A 19,373-nucleotide genomic window follows, 5' to 3' on the forward strand; every position below is an offset into this window, starting at 1 on the left:
TTTAATTACTAACAGTGTGAAATAATTGAGTGCTCGTGATGTGTGTATTCAATTGTGTCTACTACGCGATACAATATCGATTTATTATCCAACTTTATAATTAAATGCAATTACTTAATTAATTTTTATACATCCTGCTACTCTCGACTGTCCATTCACTCTCCGTTCTCGGTTTATAATTTTTATTTTTTAATAATAAAGTTGTTTTTTTTTTTTTTTTAAATATTACTCATTGGCTCACTAATTTTACCCCTTTATAATTTTATAAAAAAAAAAATATTGGAGGTTTAGTCCAGTGAAAAAAATCTTTGGGATCGAAGTCTGCGCTCTGGAGAGTTAAGAAGGCGATATCTGCATATCAGATGATCTGACAACCGCTAAACCCGATAATTGAGAGCAAAACTTGGGAAAAATGCTTAGGAAATCCAGCTCATGGGAATAAAACCTGTTGAACCGGCTTGTTTTTTTTTTTAGAAACATCTTTAGGATTTAAATTCGCAACTCTAATGAGTTAAAAAGGTCGCATCTGATTATCAAATGGTCTCATAGTCGCCTTAAGAGCGATTCAAGACTAAAATCTTGGAAAATTATTAGAAAATTAAGCCCGTGGGAATAGAACCTGTTGGACGAGAATATTTTTATTTATCGAAAACGGCTGAAGAAAAAGTTTACTAATTTGTTAAAAATATCAGCTCAAGTTTGTGCTCATATACAGATGCGCAGAAAAAAAGGATTTGTTGGCGCAAGAAAAATTTTTCATTATGAATTGAAAATATAAATTTTCTTAGAGCGAATAAATATTTGACGCAAAGAAATCCTTTTATTGGTACACTGTAAAAAATCACCGGGGTAAGTCCAAGCGGTGTAGGTGTTAAAATTATCGGTGTTAAATTTACCCCCGAATGCGGTGTGAAAATAACGCCGCCGCCGGTCCAAATATTCTTTACCGGTGTTAAAATATTTTACTTTGTGAATATTTTTACTTACTCGATCACTATATACTTGTTAAATGATATTTTTTATTAATTTTCATAAAGAACTGACATTTTTTGTGTTTTATAATCTTTACACAGAAAAAAAAAAATATTTGTCCCAAATAAATCAAGTTAGTTGTGGCTTTTTTAAAAATATTTCTTAATGACAAATAAATATATTTGGTACAACAAAATATGACAGTTGATTCAAATGATTTTATAATTTGACGGAAATATATAATTTATATGTGGTAAGTAATTGATATATTTGTGGTAAAGATATTAAATTTGTGACAAATATCCTAAAATTTTGAGATACTATACATATATTTGAAGCCCTAATTTATTTGTAGCAATTGGATCATTTCTTTACCACAAATAAATCACTTATTTCACGCAATTAAAGTACTCAAATATATTATATCTTTCTCACAATTAAATATTTATTTGGCCATATTCAAATATACGATATCTTCGGCTCAAATAAATCTTAGTTGGCTCAAATAAATCTTTTTTTCAGTGTAAAGTTAATACTCCAAGCGGACGCAATTTACCCCGCTTTTACACCGACATTAGTCCGCTTTTACACCGGTTACCCCGATTTAACACCGGTATTTTTAACACCAGTAAATTACTCCTCCTCCTACCGGTGTAATTTTATTTTAACACCGGGTGGAGTTAAAACGAGTCCATTTTTAACACCGCTCTTTTTACAGTGTAGAAAATATTCTATTAATTTTTTCTACTTACGTAAATTTAAAAAAAAATCATCTGCACACAGTAAAAAATATTGTGTATCTGTGTTAAAAACGGTCCGTATTAAAATTTTTGTGTTGATTATTTTGTGTTAAATCAACATAATTCTTTCTGTTCCTTTAAAATTTTTAATCGATTTACTCTTCAACACTTTAAAAGTGATACTTAGTATAAAAATCGATATTATCAACATTTATTAAGTGATACTTTAAAATCAACATAAAAAAAGTGTTAAAATATAAACATAAATTTTGTGTTGAAATTCAACACAAATAGTCTGTGTTGAAAAATAACACAAATATTGTGTGGACCGTTTTTAACACACAGATTGTGTTGTTTTTAACACAATATTTTTTACTGTGCACTTGCACATAAATAAAAAAAAAATTTTAGCCATTTTTATTTATTATTTATTATCAGTAAAATTTTAACTCAAGATATACTCGAGATTATTAAATGACTAGTGGGTTTTACCGAGATTACGCTACTGCGATTAATTTATAACCTCGTTATCAATTAATCTGGCGCATTAGATTTTTGTAAACAATTTTTTCCAATTTAATTAATATAAAATTTATATTCCTTTCAAAGATCCACCCCCTCATCAATGCTCATCACCACGTTAATTACTTATTAGCAATTACTCAGTACCAATTAATGGAATCAAAACCTGAACCTGAACCAGAACCTTGACCTCAAAACCTCTATCCCATTGATAGCAATTTTATTTTTTTAGATTGTAATTAAACAAAGGAGCTGATCTAGTTGATGATTTTAATTGATAGCGCTTTGATAACAATCCGAGTAGGTAAAAAAAATATATATACAGATATATGTTTAATATATTTGTAGCTTTAATCTAAAATCAGATAAGTGCCACTCGAATCGTGAGTTTAAATCTATCACAAAGAAAATACGCATGAGATGAAAGAAATATATTTCCTTGTGCATACAAATGTATGGATAATTAATAGATGTTTTTTATGAATCTGTTATCAATCATTGGCACTAGGGTTCGCAATTTTTTTATCAACCAATGACTTTTCACGATAGCAATTAGTATATAAAGTCTTCTGGCTGAGAAAATTTACCAAGTGCAAGTTTTACTTTTGGTAGAAAATAGAACCAGGATGCAGCCACTGACTATTTTGGTAATTGCGATAATTGCACTTGCAAATGCTCGTGAAATTCCGACGCGAGTTGTCGGTGGCGATGATGCGCCAGAAGGGGCTCATCCCTATCAAGTGTCACTGAGACGGGGAAATTCGCATTTTTGCGGGGGAGTTATTTTGAATAGTCGATGGGTCATTACTGCCGCTCACTGTATTATTTTGTAAGTTTATTAATTACTTGTATGATTCAATTGATAATTAATGGGATATTGTTTAATTTATAGCCAAAGCGCGTCTTCGATCACGGTGGTGACCGGTACGAATAGTTTGTCCGAGGGTGGAGACCGTTACAAGGCTAAAACTTTGATCCCACATAAAAAATACAATTCGATGGTATTTTCAAATGACATTGGGTTGATCAGACTTGCTGAAGAAATAAAGTTTAGTGATAAAGTTAAAGCGATTTCATTGCCGTCGAATGACGATATCTACAACGAGTACCCGGCAAAACTTTCGGGATGGGGAGCAACTTCTCTTGGCAGTTATTTGCCCGACAAACTTCAGGAGATCGATTTAATGGTGATCACCCAGACAAAGTGCAAAGGCTACCACTCTATGGTTGCTGATGGACATATTTGTACTCTGACTAAACTTGGTGAAGGAGCTTGCCATGTAAGTTACTTTTATTTTTAAAATTTTGACATAAAAATACCCGAAGTCAAAGTTGACTCTGGTTGAAGTTAAATTTAACTCCATTTTGAAGTTAATTTTGGCTCTGAAAGTTTAGTGAACTTTTGATATAAAAATTGACTCCGGTTTGTCACTAACGCATTTAACTCCAAGTAATTATTTTTACTCCATGTAAAAATTAATTTTATATCTAACGCACAAATAGGAGAAGAGAGGGCAAAACGGGATACTTAACGAAAAATTTAGTTTTTAGGGACATAAATATCGTAAATTGGCTTCATTTTGATTCTATTTGAAATAAATATAACGAATTTTAGACTGCTATCAGAAAAAAAATTTTTATTTTCTGCGGGCAAAATGGGATACCCCAAAAAAAAGTAATTTTTTTTTTTTTTTTTTCAAGTGAATAAAATTGATGTAATAATGTCTTTCTAAATTGATGTAAGTAATAGAATTTACTCTCAACATATTTTTAAAGAAGTTTTTCCTTGTTATTTCTTTTCAAAATTTGAAATTGGCGCCAATATTATACTTTTCGCAAAAAATATAAAAATGTTTTTTTTTAGTTTTTAATAGTGTAAAATGATACTAGATGTCATTTTTGACCATTTTGGAAAGTTTTTCGAGAAAAAAAAATTTTGACGAAATTTTGAGAGTATCCCATTCCCCCCCCCCCCTTCCCCTAATTCCTGATTCAAAAATTGACTCCAGATTTTAAATAAAATATTGAACTCAAATATGGAGTCAAAATTTTCCATTAAAAAAAAATTAACAGCACAAATTACTCATTATGTCGGAGTTAATTTTTAAAATTCCATCTGGAGTTTAAAAAATTAATGAAATTTAAAATAATTATAGGGTGACTCTGGCGGTCCATTAACTGCTGACGAAACTCTTATTGGCCTCGTCTCTTTTGGACGTCCTTGTGCCCAAGGATACCCTGACGTCTACACCAGAGTCTGGTTCTACCTCGACTGGATCACCGAAAAAATAGCTACCACGGACAAATTTTTATCATCGTAAATTAATTAAAACTTTGCCTGTTACTAATTTTATATCCCTCATTTTGTTAAATAAATAAATAATTAATCACATATATGTCAGAATATATTTCATTAAAATAATTACAAAATAAAACAAAAGCTAGAAACATCAATCGAGTAATTGGTGAGTCAAATGCTGCGCCGGAACATAAATATATGTTTCAAGTATCATTCATAAAAGTATCTCTAGTGTGGAATCATCGTTTTGCAGTGGGTCGATTGTCAACAGATATTGGATCCTAACAATCGCCCGTTGTTGCAAAGAGTTAATTAATATTTGGTATCCAGCAATTACAATGTTATTTAAACAAACATTCAATTTATCTGCTGGCAGGTTTTTGAGATAAGAGAGAGCGAGAATATAAAGTTCAATTTAATGCACTTGATGATAAATATGACAGAGAATTTTATCATTATGATGTTGCGCAGGTGCGCATTTTAGGGAGATCGAATGCACTGATCACGTGAATTTTATGCTTCTAAAAAATTAATTACTTCCAAACAGTAAAATTTGAAATAAAACCTAATTTTGATTTTACATATTTTTGAATTCAAAAAGAATTCCCGCACTTTTTAAATGAAATTTAAAAAGGTAAAATTCCAGGATGATTTCAGATGACCACTGGCAGTAAGTCGCTTGCTTATAGATCAGACATTAATTGACATAAATCATGAATACTAATGTATGATCATGCCTTGATTATACATGTCGATTTTTTCCCGGGTATAGTATACGCGTTTTTCTAAATCATTATCATTCCAATCAACCCAAATAAAATATAATTATAAATGTACTTATCAAGTTATGTAACTTGAATTTAAATAGAGATAAGAGTCTAAAACTCCAAATTTATTGTTAAATAATTGATAACATTTTAGTAACTAGATAAGTTCAATTACTGAGTATATAAGTAACCGATTTTTAGAATAATCATTTATTGTTTCAAATCATTGCTGACTGAAGTTAAATCATGTGGTTTGTAATTTTATTTGTGGGCATTGCTGCAGTTAATGGTAACTAAATTAATTACAAATTAATTGATTGACTTGTTTATTTAATTTATAATTATAATTATAATTATAAAGGCATCCCGGTTGCAAGAGTAGTCGGCGGTGGAGATGCACCAGATGGAAAATATCCATACCAAGTATCACTGAATGTATTAAATTCCCATATATGCGGTGGATCAATTATTGACAAACGTTTTATTTTAACAGCCGCCCACTGTGTTGTCAAGTAAATACTATATAGTTTAATAATTAATTCAGTTTATCAATTAATGATAAATATTTATTTATACCGCAGGATGCCAGAAGTTTTCATGACAATTGTCGTGGGTACGAATTCACTGAGCAAAGGAGGAGATATTTATAAAGTTGACAAATTTATTATTCATGACTTTGATCCTTCGATGATTTTAAATGACATTGCGTTGATTCGCACTAACAGGGACATTGAGTTTAATGACAAAGTACAGCCGATTAAAATTAGCAATCACAATTTCCATTTACACGGAGATCCTGCTGTACTTACAGGATGGGGATACACGCATGTAAATTATTTTTATTCATAAAAAAAAAAAATATCAATATAAAGTTTCCTTTACATATTTTTTATTTTTCTGCGCACGTTAAATTTTTTTGTCATATATTTTGACGCGGGTGCGTAGAAAAATTTTAAACTTTTAAATACGAGAGTACACTGTTAAAAATAATTTGAAAATTACAATACAAAAGGAATTGAATTTTTAATAAAAAAAGCTTTAAATTTAATATCAAAATTTAATAATCGAGCTGGTATTCAAAATTAAGAAAAAAAATTTGAATTTTAATAAACGTACTGAAAATTTATACTTGATTTTTAAATTTTCAAAGCAAGGATTGAAAATTCTAAAACATATATTGAATTTTAAAAATTCTATTTGAAATTTCATAATACTTATTTTAAAATTCAAAAAAAAGTATTTGAAAATCCAGTGTTAATTTGAAAATTCAAAAACGTGTATTTTTAATTCTATATGAAATTAGTAATGAAATTTCAAGAACAAATGTATGTGTTTATTGCGTTCCCTAGCAGACCTGATTTACCGTAAATTTGCGGTAATTTTACCGTAAATCTATCGTAGAATACCGTAAAATTCGAGTAGATTTACCGTAAATTACGGTAAATACGCCGTAATTTACGGTAAATCGGTACTTTGCGGTAGATTACCGTAAATTACGGCGGGTATACCGTAAATTTACCGTCGAATATGATAAATCTACCGTAAAAAATTCAGGTGAATAACCGAATTACCGTAATTTACGGTGGATTACCGTATTTTCGTATTTGACGGTAAATCCGCCGTAAATTACGGAAAATCCACCGTAATTTACGGTAAATCGGTATTTTACGGTGGATTACCGTAATTTACGGTGGGTTTACCGTAATTTACCGTAATTTTGGTCCGTTAGGGTTATATACAATCTTTGAAAATTCAAATAATTTTTTTTACAGTGTAAATTTATTTTAGCAACGAATGCTCGGATGCTTAAAAAAACAAAAAAATACTGCAATTAAAGAATAAAATTTTCAATTTTTAATTTTAGGCCTCGGGAGTAAATGCACCAGACAGATTACAAGAGATAAATCTTAAGATCTACGAACACGAAGAGTGTGAAAAACATTGGTGGGATTTACCCGAGAGTCAAATTTGCACTTTGACCGAAAGTGGCGAAGGCGCTTGCATGGTAAGTTGGCCAAAAAAAATGAAGAAACTACTAAAGAAATTAACTAATTAACTGATTATAAAATTTAGGGTGACTCCGGTGGTCCATTGGTTGCCGATGGTGTCCAAATCGGTATCGTTTCCTACGGGGAGCCATGCGCCCAAGGACTTCCAGACGTCTACACCCGCGTTTACCATTACGCCGACTGGATAATCGACATTATTAATTAACCAAATGTATAGTGTGATAAAATAAAATATCAATTAGTCCATCGTAAACTAATTACTGATCACTGTCTACAATAATTTAAACTCCTTAGTCATTTTAAAATTAATTAATTAATTAATTTAAAAAATTTTATTGTGTCAGCAAACAGAGATTAAAAATTTTTAATTAACTCAAGATTGGAGCGCAAAAATAAATTGTTATCGGAAAAACAAAAAATAATTGATAGCAATTGAGGTATAAAAGTCTTGTGGATGTCAGGGCATGTCATTAAGTTGAGTTTTAAGTCTCGAGTTAAATATCATCAGCGTTACGATGCAGTCATTAGCTATTTTGCAGATTGTAATTATTGGAGTTGCAGCGGGATTGGGATCATCTAGAGAAGTTCCTCGAGTCGTGGGCGGCAGAGATGCACCAGAAGGAGCACATCCCTATCAAGTGTCATTAAGACGTGAGAATTCTCATTACTGCGGAGGTGTTATCCTTAATAACCGCTGGGTAATTACTGCTGCACACTGCGTTGTTCTGTAAGTTTGTTAATTACTACCTACTTGTTTAGCTTTGAATTGAGTTATTGAGTTTTTTTTTCTTTTTATTGTAGTACACGGAAAGAAAATTATGGGAAGTTTTGCTATGCATTATGGGAATGGTTCCCATAATAGTATGGGAATAGTATCTATACTACTATAGGAATGGTTCCCATATATTATGGGAACCATCCCCATAATAGTATGAGAATAGTTCTCATACCATTATGGGAATGGTTTCCATAATTATATGGGAATGGTTCCCATAATTATATGGGAATGGTTCCCATAATTATATGGGAATGGTTCCCATACCATTATGAGAACCATTCCCATATCATTATGGGAACCATTCCCATAATGGTATGGGAATCATTCCCATACTATTACGGGAATGGTTCCCATATTGGTAAAGGAACTATTCCTATAATATTATGGGAACTATTCCCATAATGTTATGAGAATCATCCCTATAATATCATAAAATTTTTTTTTTGCACCATAGTGTAGAAATTTCCCAAAATTTGAATTTTCTTGAATGTTTTGTGCTGACAAAAAATTCTTGTTAAAAATTTTAATGTTTTTTTGCCGAATACGATTTTTTTTTTCAATGTTTGAATTTTTGTTTTTATGTTTAATAATATTTCTGTGTATTGTAGAAGTAATTACCACACTTCTTTAAATTAATTTTTTCATGATAATATGGGAACCATTCCCATAATATTATGGGAATGATTCCCATAATTATAGGAACTATTCCTATAATTATGGGAAATATTCCTATAATTATAGGGACCGCTCCCATAATTTATGGTCGTAATTCCTATGATGGTATAGGAAAAAATTTCACAAAATTATGGGAACCGCTGCCATAATTTTCTTTCCGTGTAGTAAAGTTTCTGGTCTCGGAATTGTGAAAATTAAAAAAATATAAACTTATTATTTCAGAGTTAATTCAACTGGCGTGACAGCAGTAATGGGCACCAACACGTTATCAAAAGGTGGAGATGTCTATCACCCAGATTTATTTATAGTTCACAAAAAATACAAACTTCTGTTTAACGATATCGCTCTGATAAGAGTTTCGAAGGAAATAAAATTCAATGAAAAAGTCCAGCCGGCGATGTTACCGGCAACCGACTCTAGGTTCGATCACTACGCAGTAAAACTTTCCGGCTGGGGTCGAATTGAGGTCAATGGTAAAATTCCAGACAACCTTCAGGAAATAGATCTGCAAGTTATCAGCCAACTCAAATGCAGAATTTATTTCCCGATTATGTTGACCAGCGGAAATGTTTGCACTCTTACAGTACGAGGGGAGGGGGCCTGCAACGTAAGTCCTGAAGACATTTGAATGAAAATTTGAATTATTAATTAATTAATTGATTAATTGACTTAATTAGGGTGATTCCGGTGGTCCACTGACGGCCAATGGAACTCTTGTCGGTATCGTGTCATATGGACGTCCCTGTGCCAAAGGATTCCCTGATGTTTACACTCGAGTTTTCCACTACCGCGACTGGATCAATCAAACAATCGCAGCCGCTAACAAATTGTATGATAATCATTTGGAAAAATTAATTATCGACTATCAGTAATTTAATATTGTAAAATAGTTTGTATTTATAATCAGTTAATTAATAAAAATATAATAATCGATAACTGGAATTTAATTTAAAAAAAAACAATCGCTACAAATTCATTCTGTTACTTTAACAAATTAGTTTTTTTTTATTGGAACACAAGAGTTTTGTTACAATTACAAACAATTGCTTGATCCAACAAAGAATTTGCTAGCATTATAAAAACACTGCAATCACAATGAACGTTTTGTTATCCGTCTATTGAGGCAGAATTACGTTACCGTGAGCGATCTTATCCTGTGGTCACAAAAAATTTTTGTCCGTGCAAAAATGTCATTTTGTGTCAGCAAACAAAGATTGAAAAATTTTTAACTATCTCACGATTGGAGCGCAAAAATAAATTTTTATCAGAAAAACAAAAAATAATTGATAGCAATTGAGGTATGAAAGTCTCGTGGATGTCAGGGCATGTCATTAAGTTGAGTTTTAAGTTTCGAGTTAAATATCATCAGCGGTACGATGCAGTCATTAGTTATTTTGCAGATTGTAATTATTGGAGTTGCAGCGGGTCTGAGATCATCTCGAATCCTGGGAACTTCTTCAGTCTTGGGCGGCACAGAAGCATCAGAAGGAGCACATCCCTATCAGGTGTCGTTAAGACGTCAAAATTCTCATTTCTGCGGAGGTGCTATCCTTAATAACCGTTGGGTAATTACTGCTGGACACTGCGTTTTTAGGTAAGTTTGTTAATTACCACCAACTTATTTAACTTTGAATAGGATTATTTTTTTTTTATTGTACTCAGTCATTCGCGGAGAAATGATCGGATTTGACGTGCTAGACACTTTTATCAGGTTAAATAATTAATTAATTTTTTTGAATCTAATGAGATAACAAAGCGGTCAAGTCTATTATTTGTCTATTATTGTCGATCCAAAAAAGCTAACATTTGGCCACTTGGGTACTCACAGCTGAGAATAAACACGGCGGGAAGAGTAAGCAAATTCAAAAAATTTTTTTTTTAATTTTTATTCATATTTATATAAAAATTTATTTAATTTCGAGGCAAATCTGGCAAGTAATTTAAAAGTTTTATGAAAAAAACCAAAGGAAAAATTGTTTTTTTTATTGTTTGTAAACTCCTAAAGTCTTTGGTCTCAAATTGTGAAAATCCAAAAAATATAAATTTACTATTTTCAGAGTCAATTTAGTTGGCGTGTCAGTAGTAATGGGCACCAACACATTATCAAAAGGTGGAGATGTCTATCACCCGGACCTATTTATAATTCACAAAAATTTCAATCCTCGGTATAACGACATCGCTCTGATAAGAGTTTCGAAGGAAATAAAATTCAATAAAAAAGTCCAGCCGGTGATGTTACCGGCAACCGAACCTAGGTTCGATCACCACAGAGTAACACTTTCCGGCTGGGGTCGCACTCAGGTCAATGGTAAAATTCCGGATTACCTTCAGGAAATAGATCTGTGGGTTATCAGCCAACTAAAATGCAGAATTTTTTTCCCGATTACGTTGACCAGCGGAAATATTTGCACTCTTACAGTACCAGGACAGGGAGCCTGCGGCGTAAGTCCTCAAAAAAATTGAATTATTAATTAATTAATTGATGAATTTAATTAATTAGGGCGATTCCGGTGGTCCACTGACGGACAATGGAATTCTTATCGGTATCGTGTCATATGGACTTCCCTGTGCCATAGGATTCCCTGATGTTTACACTCGAGTCTTCCACTACCGCGACTGGATCAATCAAACAATCGCAGCCGCTAATAAATTGTATAATAATAATTTGGAAAAACTAATTATCGATTATCAGTAATTTAATATTGTAAAATAGTTTGTATTTATAATCAGCTAATTAATAAAAATATAATAATCGATAACTGGAATTTAATTATTTTAAAAAAATCGCTACAAATTCATTCTGTTACTTTAACAAATCATTTTTTTTTTTTATTGGAACACAAGAGTTTTGTTACAATTAAAAACAATTGCTTGATCCAACGAAGAATTTGCTAGCATTATAAAAACACTGCAATCACAACGAACGTTTTGTTATCCGTATATTGAGGCAGAGTTTTGTTACCGTGAGCTATCTTATCCTGTGGTCACAAAAAACTTTTGTCCGTGCAAAAATGTCATTTTGTGTCAGCAAACAGAAATTAAAAAATTTTCAATTAACTCACGATTGGAGCGCAAAAATAAATTTTTATCGGAAAAACAAAAAATGCTTGATAGCAATTGAGGTATAAAAGTCTTGTGGATGTCAGGGCATGTCATTAAGTTGAGTTTTAAGTTTCGAGTTAAATATCATTAGCGGTACGATGCAGTCATTAGTTATTTTGCAGATTGTAATTATTGGAGTGGCAGCGGGTCTGAGATCATCTCGAATCCCGGTAATTACTCCACTCTTGGGCGGCACAGATGCACCAGAAGGAGCGCATCCCTATCAGGTGTCGTTAAGACGTCAAAATTCTCATTTCTGCGGAGGTGCTATCCTTAATAACCGTTGGGTAATTACTGCTGGACACTGCGTTGTTAGGTAAGTTTTTTAATTACCACCTACTTATTTAACTTTAAATAGGATTATTTTTGTTTTTTATTGTACTCAGTCATTCGCGGAGAAATGATGGGATTTGGCTTGCTAGACACTTTTATCAGGTTAAATAATTAATTAATTTTTTTGAATCTAATATGTACCTGAGGATCGGAACGTTTTTCGTGCAACGAAAATGAAAAAAATTCACGTAATTCGACTGCTTGAAGTAACGAGGGATAATTGGGGGTGTTTGCAATTTTCGGTTGACATACAAGCATCTGTGCGAAACATTTTGGAAATCTAGATCCAGTAAATTTTTTACTTTTCACTTCGATTTTTTATTTTCGTTCCGCGAAAAACGTTCCGATCTTCAGGTACATAATCTAATGAGATAACAAAGCGGTCAAGTCTATTATTTTCGATCCAAAAAAGCTAACATTTGGCCACTTGGGTACTCACAGCTGATAATAAACACGGCGGGAAGAGTGAGCAAATTCAAAAAATTTTTTTTTTTATTTTTAGCTAGAACATTACCAAGTAATTACGGAATTATTATGATAATTTTTGTTGATTTATTTCATATTTATAAAAAAATTTATTTAATTTCGAGGCAAATCTGGCAAGCAATTTATAAGTTTTATAAAAAAAACCAAAGGAAAAATTGTTTTTTTTTTATTGTTTGTAAACTCCTGAAGTCTTTGGTCTCAAATCGTGAAAATCCAAAAAATATAAATTTACTATTTTCAGAGTCAATTTAGTTGGCGTGACAGCAGTAATGGGCACCAACACATTATCAAAAGGTGGAGATGTCTATCACCCGGACCTATTTATAATTCACAAAAATTTCAATCCTCGGTATAACGACATCGCTCTGATAAGAGTTTCGAAGGAAATAAAATTCAATAAAAAAGTCCAGCCAGTGATGTTACCAGCAACCGACTATAGGTTCGATCACCACAGAGTGAAACTTTCCGGCTGGGGTCGCACTCAGGTCAATGGTAAAATTCCAGATTACCTTCAGGAAATAGATCTATGGGTTATCAGCCAACTAAAATGCAGAATTTTTTTCCCGATTACGTTGACCAGCGGAAATATTTGCACTCTTACAGTACCAGGACAGGGAGCCTGCGGCGTAAGTCCTCAAAAAATTTGAATTATTAATTAATTAATTGATGAATTGAATTAATTAGGGTGATTCCGGTGGTCCACTGACGGACAATGGAATTCTTATCGGTATTGTGTCATATGGACTTCCCTGTGCCATAGGATTCCCTGATGTTTACACTCGAGTTTTCCACTACCGCGACTGGATCAATCAAACAATCGCAGCCGCTAATAAATTGTATAATAATAATTTGGAAAAAGTTATTATCGACTATCAGTAATTTAATATTGTACAATAGTTTGTATTTATAATCAGCTAATTATTAAAAATATAATAATCGATAACTGGAATTTAATTATTAAAAAAAAATCGCAATCTCCTCTTAGATAAATAGATATAAATCTATCACCAATCAGTAGTTTTTAAAAAAACTTATAGCTGAGTATATAAAGCTTCAGATTCACAAGCGTCTGAGTTTGTAGAAATATGAAGTCTTTAATTGCCTTTGCAGTAATTATTGTTGCGAGTGCTCTTGCAGCCGCTCGCGAAATTCCGCGAGTTGTGGGTGGCAAGGATGCACCAGATGGGGCATATCCGTATCAAGTATCGTTGAGAATTAGCAATTCTCACTTTTGCGGAGGTGTTATTATTAACAGCCGATGGGTTCTTACTGCAGGGCATTGTGTTTATTTGTAAGTATTCTACTTTTTAATTAGAAAAATTAGACATGCGGTATTTTAATTTTACAAAATACGGAAAAAAATTTCTAATTTTTTACTGGTAATTTAAAAAACAAATTAATTTTTTAAAAAATTTATCTAGAGGAATTTGCACACAAATTCATTGCCTACAATAAAATTATTATAGACAAATAAATAAATTAATTAAAAAATAAAAAAGATGTAATTAAAAAATTTTCATTACTTGTGCAATTTCAGTAACGACTTTTTAATTAACTACTAAATCATTAAGACACTGATTAATAAACTGTATTATATAACACAGACATTGCACATAATTTAATTTCATATAAATTTAAAAACAATGAAGACGGTGAATAAAATAAAACGTTTATGTGAGAAATATTTTATTTTATGGGAATAGACGAGAATAAAATTAATCCAAGATAACTCGAATTAATTAAATCTTAAATAATAAAATTATTGCAGCATGGATACTAAAAACATGACAGTAGTGGTCGGTACGAATAATTTATCGAAAGGCGGTGACGTTTACAAGTCAAACTACACAACAGCTCATAAAAACTACACGGGAGAATTTGTCAATGACATTGCGCTGGTGAAAATCGTTGGGAAATTTAATTTCACAAAGAAAGTCCAGCCGATTTTGCTGCCGACCAAAAATGACCTGACCAAAGAGTACCCGGCGAAGCTTTCTGGCTGGGGAGCGACTTCGCTCGGCGGATATTTGCCTGACAAGCTCCAGGAAATAAATCTTACGGTCATCACGCAAGTTCGCTGCAAGAGCTTCCATTCCACTATCACTGGGGGACACATTTGCACTCTGACCAAAAAGGGAGAAGGTGCTTGCCATGTAAGTTTACATAATTATTTATCGCCATTATTGAGGAGATTAATGTAATTAATTCGGTATTTTTGGAATTAGGGTGACTCTGGTGGGCCATTGACTGCCAACAGGACTCTCATTGGACTCGTTTCCTTCGGGCGACCCTGCGCCGTAGGGTATCCTGACGTTTACACCAGAGTTTTCCATTACCGCGACTGGATCAAGAAGACAATAGCGAGCGTTGATAAGACAGATGATGATTACTCTGATTACCTGAGTGATTATTAATTAATGTCATGAAATTTTAAATAAATATTCTGTCAATTTAAATTTCATTGTGATTTTAATTATTCGCGAGTACCTTAAAAAAATAAATTCTGCAGTAGGGTTCCATGCGTTTCGAGCACCTGACAAAATATCCCCGACAAAATATCCCCACACTCAGAAAATTAAATAGTAGGAGTTACTATCTAGTGATGGTAAAATTTTTAGTCAATAATTTTTTCAATCTGATAGTAGTGAATACCATCTAAATGATTGCAATTATCATACGTATGATAATTGTTACAATCTAGATGATTTATGCAATCATATAGATGGTATTCACTACTATCAGATTGAAAAAATTATTGACTAAAAATTTTACCATCACTAGATAGTTACTCCGATTATTCAATTTTCTGAGTGCAGTTTTGTGTCAGTTTTTTTGGCTTTTTTCACTATTTTTGCTTTCTTTTCATGGGGATATTTTGTCGGAGATATTTTGTCGGGGATATTTTGTCAGGTGCTCAAAACGGTTCCATGCGTTTTGAGCACCTGACAAAATATCCCCGACAAAATATCTCTGGACAAAATATCCCCAGTTTTGTGTAAGTTTTTTAGGCTTTTTTCACTATTTTTGCTTTCTTTTCGTGGGAATATTTATGGGGACAATATCCCCCATAATGTTATTATGTAAAAGTTGCCACTTTCACTATTTTTGCTTTCTTTTCATGGGGATATTTTGTCCGGAGATATTTTGTCGGGGATATTTTGTCAGGTGCTCAAAACGCCTGATACCCTGCAGTAGTTCTGCTCTTTGAAAAAATTTTCATCACGAATTTTATTGAACTCTCCATTAATTTTTCAAATTTCAGAACTCAAACTTGTAATTAATAAAAATAAAAAATTAATTTCGTCTTCTGAGAAATTTTTTTGGAACCGATTTACAGCAGACTAATAATTCAGGAAATTTTTCAAAAAATTCCCTGAAAAATTTAGTCGGTCTTTGGACAATTTAATGAAGAAATCCTCGAAGTGGAAATTCCAGCTGCTCAATTTGAATTTTCCCGCCACTATACTGCGCACTGTTCTCCGCGCGCTCTATTCTCAAATTTTTGAACTTTTTCAACACATCGAGTTTTATTTGCCGGTTTAAAAACTTCCGTTGCACTCCAAGTGTCAACGATAAACAAAGAAATTGTTTTTTATCAACAAAAAAACTAACGGCCCAGGATTATTGATAATTTGTCAGGTAAAACTCAAGTCAGTGAGTAAATAAAGTTTACTGTTCGATAAAAATAAATAAGTTTATATTTTTAGGTTATTCAGTAATTTTTGTGGGCCCACTGACGTTAATTTAAAAACCATAACAATATTTATAAAAAATATGTAAAAATGGACAATTATCAAAACATAAAAGCTTTTAACGCAGCTGCGCAGAATTATTTGAAACGTCCAAATCAAACGACAGCTTCAGTGCTCCAGCAATGTCTCGATGTAAGCAATTTATTATTTATTCAGTCTCTTGATGATTCAAAAAAATTTTTTACCACTTGGTCGCTCAGTAAATTGATTTCTAACTGATGAATATTTTTCTAGACGATAATAAAAACAACAGACCTAAAAATATTCGATACTATCAGTCCGGTAACTAAAGAATTTTACCTGCACCTCCACAACTTGGTAATTTCATCAGATTCATCATCGCCGCCGATCTGGAGCGTGATAGAAGTGCTGCAGCACTTGTGCAAAAGCCCCCAAGCAAGCCAGCAGTTGATCCACACTTACAAGTTCGCCTCCATCGTGTCGAAACTCCTGGTACCGGACCTGGTGTCTCTCAAGCGAGTGAAAGTCCTGAAGGTCCTCCAGGAACTGACTTACGGAATCAGAATCCCATACCAGGAACGCTACTTGTTCAGCTTGATATTGACGTTGACGCAATGGATAATCGAATCCAATGAGGAAGAGATCGTGAACCTGTCAGTGGGGGTCTTGATAAATGTCTGCTACAAGAACTTGCCTTCAATCTACACGCTGCTGAAGAAAACTGACATCAAGGCGCTGCACCGTAAGCTCCTGGTCCTGCAGAATGGGAGCATTGGCATCAGAGTCCAGTGCTGCAAGCTCCTGATCATGATGGAGCAGGTGACGAAGACTATTCCGGACCAACTGATCTTCGAGTTCGTTGTCGTGACCATGCAGAACCTTCTGACTGTGCTCCAGAACCAGGACACGTCAGTCCTGCGTCACTTGGTCGAATTCTTTGAAGATGTTCGTCTAGATGAGAGCTCGCGAACCGCCTTGGCCTCTTACGCTGACTACGCACGGGATGTTAAGACAATTATCAAGCATTTGAAGACCTCGGCGCCCGAATCAGTCGCTTTAGTGATTGAATTCTTCCAGTCGTTGGTTAAACTGAAGCATTCGACGCTGATCCCTCTGTATCCTGAGCTGATAAAAATAGCCATGAACTGGATAGCTGATGATCTGGTGGCTGTCAAAGCCATGGGGCTGCTACGAGTCATTATTTCAAACTGTCGGCTAAATAAAAATATTTCTGAGCTTACTGCCAGTATAAAACTTGACACTTTGATGCTTGTCCTAGGCCCCGATGATGACTCTGACCCCAAATTTCAGGATGTTGAAAAACGACTAACAGAATTTGTAAAACTGATGCTGGAAATCAATAAAGTCAAGTCATTCCGCGGACAAGTCAGCTCCGACTTCAGTGTCCAGCGGATGAAGAAGCTTTTGCTGCCGGTACTAGCCACCAATGATGGACCTAGAAACCTTAGGTGCGAACCTACGCAAGCTTTCTATGTCCACGCACTGGCTCTGACTGCCGAGTTGGCGATCCAGGACTCAAACTGGCTCGCTCTCTACACCGCTTTGATGGAAGAACGTTCAGTCCAGATGACTATCGCCGTAGCGGTCTTTACTGGAGATGCCGAAGTGAAGCAGACAGCTCTCCAATTGATATCCTCAGCCAACTGTCCCCAGGAATGTGTCTCAGCAGTTGCCAAGTGCATGTGCGAGTTGGTTCCCCTCGCGCTAATTGAGTCCCAGTCAACTTACGCGAATTTACATGCCTGTGATAGTCAATTGACCAGTGCAATAAATGCCAGTGCTGATGCTTCCTTCTCTTTGGCACAAGAAAACGAACTGGACACTTTGCTGGGGAGTATAAATGATCTGGTAAAGGAAAATAAAATAAACGAAATCACCACGTCCAATGTAATCGAATTATATCAGTACAAGTTGCTGATAATGAGTCAAAACGAGAGAGTTAATCAGGCGAGTCTTGAGGCCTGTAATAATCACGCGACGCGTCTGCAGCAACTGCTGGCCCAGACTACGGCTGAGTCGAAGGAACTGTACCAGTTGCTGTACTACTCCCAGCTGAATGTCGACTTGATAAAAGACGACAAAGTCAGGATGAGCAAGAAGCTACAGGAGACTGAGGAGCAAAGCAAGAAGCTGCTGAGCACCCAGAAGCTGGAGATTGCGAGTCTAAAGAAAATTCTCGACGAAAAGTCAAAGTCCAATGAACAACAGGCTAAAGTTTTAGCTGAGCTGAAGAAGGAGAAAGAAGAGTGGCTGAAGGAGAGACAGGAGCGGGACAACAAAGAGACGAAACGCGAGGCCAAGCTTCTGGAGCAGGCCAACAAAATCGCGGAGATCAATAAGATCAATTCGAAGTTAGAAGACAGTCTGGGGAAGAAGAACCAGGCCATCGAGAAGGTCAACAAGGAACTGGAGACTGCTCAGGAGACGATCGCGGTCCTGCAGCGAGAGCTGAGACAGTCCAATGAGCAGAGCAAGGGGTACATTCAGACGATTGCGGAGAAGGAAGAAGAAATAGGAAAACTACACGGGGAAGTTAAGGATCTCAGTCAGATGCGCGACATGATAATAAATTTAGCAGCTTCCAAGAAAAATAATACCACCACGTAATGCTAATTAATCTGTAGGTTTATTGATAATCATGTGGTCATTTATTTTTATATCCAAGACTCGATATTTTTTAACCAAATTCAAAATTCAGTTGATATATTTTTTTTTTATGTCGGCATGTTTATACTTTTGTATGAAATAAAATAATTATGTATGATAATTTTTAAGATAGATTAATAAATTAATTATTTCTAGGAATGAATTTAAATTTAAGTCAAATAAATCGGTCATTTTTTTCCCTGCTTACAAAATATATCATAAAATCTGATACATTCTTGTATATATTTTATGAGGATTAATATTTTTAATTTCATTAGTTTCCTATCATTAGATTTTTTCTCAGGATCTG

General features: G+C 33.9%; 5 protein-coding genes across 6 annotated transcripts; all 5 read left to right on the plus strand.

The window, feature by feature from the left end:
* The first annotated feature begins 2,811 nt into the window (after positions 1-2,811).
* On the plus strand, positions 2,812-4,641 carry LOC130664713 (chymotrypsin-1-like). Its single transcript, XM_057464781.1, has 3 exons — positions 2,812-3,063; positions 3,127-3,514; positions 4,391-4,641. Exons 1-3 carry the CDS (start codon positions 2,861-2,863, stop codon positions 4,553-4,555), a joined length of 756 nt encoding a protein of 251 aa, XP_057320764.1. The 5' UTR covers positions 2,812-2,860; the 3' UTR covers positions 4,556-4,641.
* A 791-nt stretch (positions 4,642-5,432) lies between these two features.
* Positions 5,433-9,698, plus strand: LOC130665188 (transmembrane protease serine 9-like). The gene is made up of 8 exons (XM_057465493.1): positions 5,433-5,589; positions 5,662-5,812; positions 5,882-6,128; positions 7,165-7,305; positions 7,374-7,509; positions 7,790-8,036; positions 8,985-9,369; positions 9,440-9,698. The coding sequence occupies exons 1-8, from the start codon at positions 5,547-5,549 to the stop codon at positions 9,632-9,634; spliced, it is 1,545 nt and encodes a 514-aa protein (XP_057321476.1). The 5' UTR covers positions 5,433-5,546; the 3' UTR covers positions 9,635-9,698.
* A 143-nt stretch (positions 9,699-9,841) lies between these two features.
* On the plus strand, positions 9,842-11,517 carry LOC130664759 (chymotrypsin-2-like). Of its 2 annotated transcripts, none has more exons than XM_057464848.1 (3): positions 9,842-10,356; positions 10,820-11,208; positions 11,263-11,513. In XM_057464848.1, the coding sequence occupies exons 1-3, from the start codon at positions 10,139-10,141 to the stop codon at positions 11,346-11,348; spliced, it is 693 nt and encodes a 230-aa protein (XP_057320831.1). In that variant the 5' UTR covers positions 9,842-10,138; the 3' UTR covers positions 11,349-11,513. The 2 variants fall into 2 exon arrangements, with proteins under 2 accessions (XP_057320831.1, XP_057320830.1); XM_057464847.1 differs by having other exon boundaries at positions 9,876-10,356; positions 10,820-11,204; positions 11,263-11,517.
* Positions 11,518-11,947: 430 nt separating this feature from the next.
* On the plus strand, positions 11,948-15,139 carry LOC130665189 (transmembrane protease serine 9-like). Its single transcript, XM_057465494.1, has 6 exons — positions 11,948-12,180; positions 12,925-13,309; positions 13,368-13,558; positions 13,759-13,974; positions 14,452-14,836; positions 14,909-15,139. Exons 1-6 carry the CDS (start codon positions 11,963-11,965, stop codon positions 15,095-15,097), a joined length of 1,584 nt encoding a protein of 527 aa, XP_057321477.1. The 5' UTR covers positions 11,948-11,962; the 3' UTR covers positions 15,098-15,139.
* A 522-nt stretch (positions 15,140-15,661) lies between these two features.
* Positions 15,662-19,239, plus strand: LOC130664758 (uncharacterized). The gene is made up of 3 exons (XM_057464846.1): positions 15,662-16,322; positions 16,391-16,567; positions 16,670-19,239. Exons 2-3 carry the CDS (start codon positions 16,466-16,468, stop codon positions 19,022-19,024), a joined length of 2,457 nt encoding a protein of 818 aa, XP_057320829.1. The 5' UTR covers positions 15,662-16,322; positions 16,391-16,465; the 3' UTR covers positions 19,025-19,239.
* Positions 19,240-19,373: the final 134 nt, after the last annotated feature.

This window comes from Microplitis mediator, chromosome 3 (assembly GCF_029852145.1).
Source record: "Microplitis mediator isolate UGA2020A chromosome 3, iyMicMedi2.1, whole genome shotgun sequence".
In the NCBI taxonomy this organism is placed as follows: Eukaryota; Metazoa; Arthropoda; class Insecta; order Hymenoptera; family Braconidae; genus Microplitis; species Microplitis mediator.